Source organism: Mandrillus leucophaeus, unplaced genomic scaffold, assembly GCF_000951045.1.
Source record: "Mandrillus leucophaeus isolate KB7577 unplaced genomic scaffold, Mleu.le_1.0 Scaffold41, whole genome shotgun sequence".
In the NCBI taxonomy this organism is placed as follows: Eukaryota; Metazoa; Chordata; class Mammalia; order Primates; family Cercopithecidae; genus Mandrillus; species Mandrillus leucophaeus.
In genome coordinates this window covers 5,833,865-5,843,647 of record NW_012104365.1, presented here as the reverse complement: position 1 = coordinate 5,843,647, position 9,783 = coordinate 5,833,865, and the positions used below count along the sequence as shown (strand labels likewise).

Sequence of the window (9,783 nt, the reverse complement as noted above, 5' to 3'; positions counted from 1 at the left end):
CCCGTCTCGGCCTCCCAAAGTGCTGGGATTACAGGCTTGAGCCACCGCGCCCGGCCACATCTTGTTTTTTAAACTGATAGGTGCTAACACGTTTTAACAACATGGATTGTAACATCTTTTTTAGCAAATCCATATTAACCTCTCAGTAAGCGTCTTGATCCTGTTTGAGGTTCAGTGTGGCTGCCTGTTCCTTCTCGTTGGGTAGGGTTAGGGTTTTTGGTTTTGTTTTTGTTTTTTGGAGACAGGGTTTCATTGTGTTGCCTAGGCTGCAGTGCAGTGGCACGATGACAGCTCGCCACAACTTTGACCTCCCGGGCTCAAGCGATCCTCGCACCTCAGCCTCCCAAGTAGCTGGGACTACAGGTATGCACCACTGTGCCCAGCTGATTTTTGCGTTTTGTGGTGATGGGATTTTGCTATGCTGCCCAGGCTAGTCCCAAACTACTGGCCTCAAGTGAGCCACCTGCCTCTGCTTCTCAAAGTGCTGGGATTACAGGTATGAGCCACTGTGTCCAACCAGGGCTGGGATTTTTATCCTGGGGTTTCATGATTGGACTTCAGGGGATCATAATTCACTGGAAACATATGGAAAGCCAAGTGTGGTGGTACATGCCTGTAATCCTAGCACTTCGGGAGGCTGGGGCAGGAGGATAGCTTGAGGCCAGGAGTTCGAGAACAGCCTGGGCAAAATAGCGAGACTGTCTCTACAAAAAAACAAAACAAAACAAAAAATTAGCCAAGTGTGGCACACACTTATGATCCTGGCTACTTGAGAGGCTGAGGCAGGACGATCCCCTGAGCCCAGTGAGACTGAGGCTGCAGTGAGCTGTGATTGCACCACTGCACTCCAGCCTGGGTAACAGAGTGAGACCCTGTCTCTAAAGAAGAACAGAAACAAGCATATGGGGGCTTGACTTTTTCTGAGGAGAATCTGCGTGTGGCCTTCTCTGGGGTCCTGGACCTGAGAGCATGGAGATCCAGCTGGTCCAGCCTCCACTTTCACGATGGCACTGTCAGCCCTTCCCTGGCCTGCGTGGCCCCTCCACCCGCTCCAGGAGGAGCACCAGTGCTGGGGCCGGACCCCCCACGCCTTGGCAGGGCCACATTTGGAGGGTGGGCCAGCTGTCCTCTTGCAGCCATAGTGCCCCAGGGCCCGGGCGGGCTGCCAACGTGCCCCATCTTCCTTCTTGCTTCTTTCCAGGGCATTTGCCCATTTCGACAAGTGCCCAGCCATCCAGCCCTGGCCACAAGGTCCCTGTGCCACCCCAGGCTGTCCCTGCTGCCTCCTCAGGTGCCCTGGTCCCTGCACACATGGGAGCCCAGGCCTCGAGGGGCCTTGGTGGGTACACTGGCCCTGATCCAACCCTTCCTGGGCCCCTGTGCGCCAAGTTGCCCTGTTGGGAAGTTTCTACTGTGGCTTGTCTTTTTGTTCTGGAAGTCCTTGGTTTAAAATGCCGCAAAACAAAAAGCCCAAAGGAGCAGTCCTGGCACCAACTTGTCTGAGGCTCTGTTTCTAGAATTAGTGTCTTTGTGCATCTGAGGTAGGCTGTGTGGTGCTGCCCTGGCCTGAAGGCCACCAGCTGCCCCCGAAGGTGTCACATCCCTGTGCAGCCCCCATCCCAGGCCATGCTTAGAGCTCACACAGTTGCTCTGGCAGCAAACATTTGAGAAGTGAGGTCTTTATGGTTCCCGGTTTTGTGGAAGTTACGGCGGTGGGTCTAGAGAAAGGGGAGGTCAGGCCGTGCTGGGTGGGCTGTGGGCCTATGGATTCGGGACGCTGAGACCGGTGACAGGAAGCGTATAAGGGCCAGGGCCCAGCCCCAGGATGGGGAGGTGGTAACTGTGGTACCTGCCTGTCACAGATCTTACAAGTGCAGAGGGACCCTCTTTCGCCATGACACACATTGATTATATATGTACTTGCTCATGGGAGAAAACGGACGAGTTTGGAATGGTTTAAGGAGAGCTAAAGTCACAAGCACATCCCAGCCTCAGTTCTCCATGCAGCCTCAGAGGCGCTGCAAGACCCAGGAGACAGCCCTGCGGATGGAGGGAGGAGCCGAGGGGAGCCTGGGATCAGTGCCATGCTCAGCCTGGAGGACTGACCTGAGGCCGGCCCACCTCCGAGAAGCCCCTCGTGTGGACTTGGCCAGGGGTTGCCATCGGGGTCCTCTGTGGGTCCTGCCGCCTCTGTCCTTGGAGGGCAGGGACGGGGACTGTACTGTGAGGCATCAGGGCCGGTCCCCCAAGGCCTCTTCGAGTTGGCCTGGCCGAGGGTGCCTGTGCTGTGAGTGGGTACGTGGGCCGCCCCTCCCCGTCCCTGGCCATGTCTTTCTGAGGTCCTGTTCTGCCCAGCACGGGTGTCCCCGCCCACCCTCAGCAGACGCCCCGCTGTGGCCACATGTCCCCAGAGCGTGTGGTAGTTCCCTCGGGCCTCCAGGCTGGTGCTGAGACCCTCCAGGAGCCCAGCACCTCATGTCCTGCCACATGGGCCTCCTCAGGGTGCTGCCCCGTCTCCCTGCCGGGCCCAGCACGGGGCACCGCCTGGCTGCCCTCCCTGGCAGCCACACTCCTCCTCGGACCGTAAAGGCTCATCTCTCTTCTCGCCTGTCTAGTTGACCTTGAAACAACCTGAGAGTCACGGTCAGGGGCTGAGGAGGTCAGGCTGAGGTGTGGGCCCACCTGCCCAGCTGGCAGCCCCAACCCCAGCCCGTCCCTGTACAGGGCGTACAGCCATGGCTGGGTACAGGAGGAGCTCTGTGAGCTCCAGTCCAATGCGGGGCCCTCAGCCTGTACTGAAGGGAGGTTTGGAGGAAGCCAGGCTTTTAGGCAGAGGGCATGGTGTGACCCCTGTGAGAAGTGTGTCAACCCGGAGGGCGTCTGGTGAGGGTGCTTGGACACACAGTGTGGACACTCAGACTGGCCCACCTAGGGGCTGGGCTTGCAGGGGAGGGGCACCGCCGCCCTCGTGCCAGCATCTCCTTGGGGCAGGGCTGCGTTGGTGTGGCTCTGACAGGAGCTGGGGTCAGGGTCTGAGCACTCCTGTCTCTGTGCGCCTCCCCCACAATCCCCCACCAGGAGCTTCTGCCTATGCAGATGCTCTGAGGGCCTGGGAGGCTGTGCCCCCCAACCCCAACCAGGCCCTGCTCACCCCCTGCCCTGCTCCCCCCACCTCTACCAGGCCCTGCTCCCCCCCTGCCCTGCCCTCCCCACCTCCACCGGGCCCTACTCACCCCCTGCCCCGCCCTCCCCATCTCCACCGGGCCCTGCTCACCCCCTGCCCTGCTCCCCCCACCTCCACCAGGCACTACTCACCCCCTGCCCTGCTCCCCCCACCTCCACCGGGCCCTGCTCACCCCCTGCCCCGCCTTCCCATCTCCACCAGGCCCTCCTCAACCCCTGTCCTGCCCCCGCAGGTCCACAGCAAGGACAAGAAGTACGTATGCAAGGTGTGCAGCCGCGTCTTCATGTCTGCCGCCAGCGTGGGCATCAGGCACGGCTCCCGGCGCCACGGTGTGTGTGCCGACTGTGCTGGCCGCGGCATGGCCGGGCCCCTGGACCACGGCGGTGGAGGCGGCGAGGGCTCTCCAGAGGCGCTGTTCCCAGGTGATGGGCCCTATCTGGAGGACCCTGATGACCCACGAGGGGAGGCGGAGGAGCTGGGCGAGGACGACGAGGGCCTGGCCCCCGAGGATGCGCTGTTGGCGGACGACAAGGAGGAGGAAGACTCGCCGCGGCCGCGCAGCCCACCGGGGGGCCCCGACAAGGACTTTGCCTGGCTCTCCTAGACCCGCCCACCGGCAGGGTTGGTGGCTGCCTCGCTTCGTCCACCTGTGTGTGTGTCCGGTGGGTCTCCACTGCGGGGCCAGGGCCACGCTCACCCCTCTCGCGGCCCCTCCTCTGCTTCCCCCGAACCCACCCCCCACGGAAACCAGCCCTGTGGGCCAAGAAGCAGGTGAGACCCCAGCAAGGGGTGCTCTGGGACCAGACATGAAGTGAGTTGGGGGAGGTCACAGGGCGGGTTTGAGTGAAGGGAGAGCACAGTCCTAAGTCCCCAGCAGGTGGTGCGGGTGTGTGAGTGGCCCCTGTGACAGCCAGCCTGGCTTGGACATGTGACGGCCCTGTGGCCGGGTCCAGTGGGCACTGGGCGGGGTGGTATGTTCAGCCCAGAGGCCCCTGGCCTGAGCAGGTGCAGAGTTTTACAGACACCCGGTCAGCCCGGCTGGAGCCCGCCCTCCCCTCCCCTAGCAGCCAGGTCACTGCCTGTGGCTGCAGCCGTGGCCCATGGCAGCCTGTAGAATCCAGGTGCAGTGCACAGAGAGCCCTGCCACCCTCTTACCTCTGGGCTTTGGTGCTTAACACACAACACAGCTGCAGAACCCTACTGGAGGCCGAGGGCTCCAGGTGCTATCTTAGGTGGACACAGCCCTGTGGGCTCCTTCCAGGAGGGGACCCTCAGCCCTGTGCCCCCCCAACTTCAGGCTACACCAGGTTCCCTCTGCAAGGGCCTTCGCTCAGTCATGTGCACTTCCTTGGAGAGCCTTGGGCTGCTGTGTCCACCCTGGGCTCTGCCCGTCCTGTTCTGCCCATGGCCCAGCCCGGCCGCTCCTGCTGACCCCTCCTGGACGGGCTGGAGCTGGGCTCCTGCCTTTGCTGCTAACACTGGAGGCGGTGTTCCTAACTGCAGTGTGCTGCTTACACCTCCCCGCGTGGGTAACCAAATTTTTAAGTAGTCAGAGACATATCCAGGTAGTTACATAAAATTATTTTGTTTGGCATTATTTTTCTCACTTGATGAAACTATATAGGGTTGTTTTTCCTTTAGCTTGTGGTCAAGTCCTCTTGCTGTGTTTTCAAACGCGCTCACATGTTCTTTCTTTTCCTGAGTGAAAAGCAAGGGTCCCACGGTGTGCGCCGTGGTGCACTGCCTGGCTTTGGCGGTCCTGGAGGCAGACCGCCCAGACTCACAGCCTCAGGACAGTTGCCGCATCCTGTCTTCTCGTTCAGGCTGCCTGTGACAGCCCTCACCACCAGGACGTTCCATCCCTCACCCCCTCCTCTGGCACAGGCCACCCTGCGGTGCTGTGCCTTCGGATGGGAGGTGGGCGCGGTGGCCTCCTCCTTCCCTCCAGGACCTGCCCGTGTGAAGACCCCCTGGAGTGCTGAGCTTCAGGGCCGCGTGGAAAGAGGTTTTACTCTCTTTTTCTAGCCTGTATACCAGGCTTTTACCCACATTGTCAGGTAAAGCACCAGCTTCCCTGACCGCTGCTGCTCGGGGAGGGCTGGGCTGGGCTGGCCGGGGGTCCTGTGGAGGAGTGCATGGAGGACTCCAGGTACAGCGCAGGAGTCATGACTTTTGTTTTTTTGACATCGGCCCCCAGTTCTACCAATGACAGGGCGCCCTGGCTGGAGCTGTCATCACACACACGCCTCAGCTCAGAGGCTGTGGCTCCTCTAAGCTGGAGAAAGAGGCCAAGATTTTTCTGCACACGGAGTGTGGGGATAGGAGCCAGCGCTTGCCCTGCCGACTCATACCGAGCAAGGGGGGCAGCTCTGGCACGAGTCCCCCGGGGGACAGCACGGCCACCACGGAGCTCCCACGGAGCCCTCCGCCCTCACCCCAGGCCAACCCCGCCCCGGCCTCTTTGAGAATTCTCAGAACTTTGTACCTTCCCCTGGTTTTTAAACCCCTTTTCTAAACACACTGACTTTCTTATAAAATGCATTTGGAAACCAGACCTTTGCTACCCACAGATGTCTCTGGGTTTTGTACCAGTCCCCTGCTCTCAGGCCACCCTGCCCAGGACCCGGGCCCGCCTCCCCCTCCACACTCAGGATGTCCTGCTCCGTCTGGCCGGCTCACTCCGTGCGGCCTTTGCTGACCGTTTCGGGGTTCCCTGTCGGAGCTACAGGGGCATTTTCTTCCCTAAAACCAACACCGTCCCACTGACCTCCCCAAGTGTTTGCTGCGCGGCAGATTTCTTGTTCTTGTTCGCAGTTTGCCGACTGAAGAGTGTGGGATTTCCGAGGCCCAGGTGCACACGTCCATCTCTCAGGAGGCGTGGAGGGAAAAGACATGTCATGAAGGGTTTTTTTTTACGTGACTGATTTTTTTTTAAATCGATGTTCAAACTAATAAATATTTTTTTATGAAGAGGAAAAATGTGTAGATTACATTTCACATTTTGTATTTTTGTTTGTGTGTTTGTATTTTGGTGTTTGCAACACCAAAGTGGGAAATACAGTCCATTGGGGGTGGTGTTATCTGGGGGTGGGGAGGGGGGCAGGGACACCATGATTTTTCTATCAAGCTCGGGATCCTGACCAGGCTGTACACTGGGGCTCTCTGGGCTTTGGGAAACAGGACACTGCCAGGGCTACGTAGGGACCTGACTCAGAAGACGCAGCTTACTGCTTCCAACTTTGCACATCTTCCTCTTTAAAAAAATAACTGAGAAAATGCAAAAACTGGAACTTTTTGCAATATTATAAAAGATAATCTTATTTTAGCTCATTCTGTGACATGTGCAACTCTTATGAAAGCCATACTTAATGGTGGTGTTTTTTATTTTTCAGATCTTATATTGTGTTTTGTATGCAGCCCTTTTAGAACTGCTTGTAGTGAGGGTGCTGTGTGTGCTTTTCTTAAATATTTATTTTTTCAACATGCTTTCAACCTGTCAACAAAAACAAAACAGACAAAAAAAAAGGCAGTGTTTGAAGATTGTTGATTTTTTCCGGGGATAATCTATATTATATTGACTTTCTATTACTTGTTATAAACCTGTGTTTGTTTTGGAGATGTGTCTACTATTGGGGGAAGAGGTTCTCATAATCGCTCGGTGGGAAATCACGGCTCTGCCGTCCTGCCTCTCTGTGGCCGTGGGTTCTTGTGGCCTCTGCGGTGAGTCTCGAAGTTTCTGCCTAGGCGCCTGTGCGTTTCCTTTCTGTGACGGGATTAGCTTAGACATCCTTGCAAAGCGATCACTTTCAATAAATTGGGGAATTGCTGCTCCAAGCAGATGCCTCCTGCGTTTCAGATGATCCTTCCTCCGGCCTCTCCTGGGGTGGGGGCGGCCGAGGGGTGACCCTCGGCCCTCTGTGGCCGGCTGCCAGCCTCCACCCACTCGCCCACCACAAGGTCCCAGCCCCACAGCCTTCCTCCCAAGAGGCAGACAAAGCTTCTGGAAAAACCTCAAATCTTTAATTTCTCTCTTCGCCTGGTGCAGCCCAGACGCGAGACACCTGAGCTTCAAAAACATGGTAAAAACAGCCCCAGGGCCCGAGAGCCATCGAGTTAAGTGCGAGTGGGGGAGTCCTCTCCCCAACACTCCTCAAAGTGCATCAGGACTGGCCCCCAAAGCTGGGCCCATAACACCCTTGACAAATCCACGGGCCGGCAGGCAGGGGGGCGGCTGCCCCCAGGGCCCTTGGGGCTCAGGGGACAGCGGTTTGGCTTTAGTGCAAAAAGCTGATTTCTTCAGAGGCACTTTGAGTGGTGGGACCCCTCCCCGACCTGGGGGGGTTCAGGGTCAGCCCCCCCCAATTAAAAGCGGACCCTGCAGCTGGTGAAGGCCAGGCCCTGGGGCTCTCCCTGGGCTGTTTCAGCTCCAGGCCTGGGGTTGGCGTGGGGAGGGAGAAGGTGGTAGGTGATGTTCTTGAATGAGCCAGACTTAGTCCAGGAACCGCTGGCAGGCCTTCTTCCAGCGGCAGGCTGTGCACCACAGGTCCCGGCGCTCCATGCCATACACTTTCCGGCACTTCTTCGCATCGCCGCGGGGCTTCCTGGGGGGGGCACAGGGCATGGGGTGCTGTGAGACGAGGACCCTTTCCAGCTGGTGGCGGCCGCAGGCCCTCAGCCCACACGCACCTCAGGCTGACTCCAGTCCTGGAGGACAAGGCGGGTGGGCAGGCTCCGACCTCCGTGGGCTGCGGCTCCAGGCGGGCAGGCGTCAGGCAGCCCTGCAGGGAGACACAGTCAGGGATTCACTCCCCTCCAGAGGGCCCTGAGACCTGCCCCAGCTGCCACCGGTGGCCTTACCCACCTGGTAGACACGGTCACTGTGGCAGGACTGGGGGTTAGCAACAGCGCTCAGGACAGGGGGTGGAGGCGGGGGCAGGGGCAGGGCGGTCGGCTGCAGGGGACTAGGCAGGGCTGGGGGTTCCAGCAGCTCTGGCAGCTCCAGGCGGGGAAAGGCAGGCGGCATGGAGGCCGTGGGGGACACTGGAGTCAGGCTGGACAGCCCGTCCGTCAGCGTGTCCACACCGACATCCAGCTCTGTGTAGTAGAAGTCCTCCTCACCGTCACTCTGCTCAGGCTCTGCCTGCCTCCTGCTGGGGACACAGCCAGTGGAAGCTGAAGAGGTGGCCTGGCCAGGCCTCATAAACCCAGCCAGCCCGCAGGCCCCACCGCACCCCAGGCCCCGTGCCCCCCAGGCCCCGCCGCACCCCAGGCCCTGCCCCACCCCAGGCCCCTCCGCACCCCAGGTGCACCAGGCGGATGTGTCTCTGCATCGCGGATGCTGTGCTCAACACTTTCCCACAGCTCTTCCACAGACACTGGAACATGACCTGGGCCGGGCTCTGCAGCAACAGGGACCAGGGTCAGGCTCAGCCGCCACACCCGCCCCTCCCTGGGGGCCGCCCCCAAGCTCACCTTCCTTTTCCTCAGCGTGGGCTCCCCGAACAGAAAGTGGGCTGCCTCAGGGGGGAGTGGGGGTGACGGGGTGGACGGAGAGGACTGGTCACTGGCCAGGTCCCAGCCCCAGTCTCCACTGTTGCTGCTGCTGCTGTAGCTGCCTGGGGGCCGTAGGAGGGCCTCCTTCCAGGGCTCCAGGCCAGGCTCTGTAGGGACACGCCCTCTGCCTTAGAACTTTGGGTGGGTCTAGGGAGTCCCTAACCCTGAGCTGCTCCTGTTCACCGAGTCCCGGGTGAGCCTGGTGGGCACAGCGTCTTGGAGGAGCTGGCCCCAGGGCTTGGGGAGAAACACCCCCAGCACAGGAAAGGGTCAGCAGATGTGTGTGGCCAGCGACCTGGAGGTAAACAGGTCAGGGAGGCCAGAAGGCCTGGGTCCTGCGGCTTTGGCCTTAGTAAGGGGTACTGAGGGTGCGGAAGTCCACTTTAGAAAGCAGTCCCAGGTTTGAGGGCCCTGCTTGCCCCACAGAGGCTGGGTGGGCTGTAGGTTCTGAGCCCTGTCCCCACCCACAGTGCTAAATGCAGACATCTGAGTCTTACCTGGGCTGAACGCTGCAACTGGGGCCCCCAGAAGGAGAGGGCTGGTGGACAGGCTTGTAAGGGCAGCGGCAGCCATGACCTCGTCCAGCCGGGCTTTTCCTGGGGTGGCTCTGGAGGAGATGGGGGCGGGGTGCGGGTGACCCAGCCAGAGCTCTGGGCCCCTCCCCTGGTCGGTCCACGTGCAGGCCTGGGCACGCGTGCACACCAGGCTCCCCACTCCCAGCTCTGGGCATGAGGCCTGGCTCCTCCCCCAGCTCAGGTTGCAGTGAGAGCTGAAAGCCACCAGGAGCCACCAGGAGCAGGGCCAGGGTCTCCTGAAGCCTGAGTTCTCCACACCGGGGGCTTGGCTCCACTGTGGTTCCTTCAGACCCTGGTGCTGGGCAGGGGTCTGAAGCCCTGGCAGAGAGGCGGGCCAGGCCCAGGCCTCCCCCTATCACACATTAACCAGGGTTGTGCAACAGCAGCTGTGGGCCTCACGCCAGGCCTGGGATGTGGGAGTGGCCAGCAGCCGGCAGCAGCCAGCGGGAGCCTGGGCTGGAAGCACGGGCA

At 60.1% G+C, this 9,783-nt stretch overlaps 2 protein-coding genes across 3 annotated transcripts in view; one reads left to right on the top strand and one right to left on the bottom strand.

Annotated features, from left to right (window-relative positions):
* The window catches only part of ZBTB46 (zinc finger and BTB domain containing 46), a 77,473-nt gene extending 70,455 nt beyond the window's left edge, over nucleotides 1-7,018 (top strand). For both annotated transcript variants that reach the window (XM_011992378.1, XM_011992377.1), the window contains one exon: nucleotides 3,417-7,018. In XM_011992378.1, coding sequence (XP_011847768.1) covers nucleotides 3,417-3,788 — 372 coding nt within the window. In that variant the 3' untranslated portion in view covers nucleotides 3,789-7,018. The remainder of the gene's footprint in view (nucleotides 1-3,416) is intronic.
* A 164-nt stretch (nucleotides 7,019-7,182) lies between these two features.
* Nucleotides 7,183-9,777, bottom strand: SLC2A4RG (SLC2A4 regulator). The gene is made up of 6 exons (XM_011992379.1): nucleotides 9,235-9,777; nucleotides 8,657-8,844; nucleotides 8,483-8,583; nucleotides 8,046-8,331; nucleotides 7,871-7,962; nucleotides 7,183-7,785 (listed from the first exon to the last, which is right to left on the bottom strand). Exons 1-6 carry the CDS (start codon nucleotides 9,308-9,310, stop codon nucleotides 7,674-7,676), a joined length of 855 nt encoding a protein of 284 aa, XP_011847769.1. The 5' UTR covers nucleotides 9,311-9,777; the 3' UTR covers nucleotides 7,183-7,673.
* Between the last annotated feature and the right edge of the window lie 6 nt (nucleotides 9,778-9,783).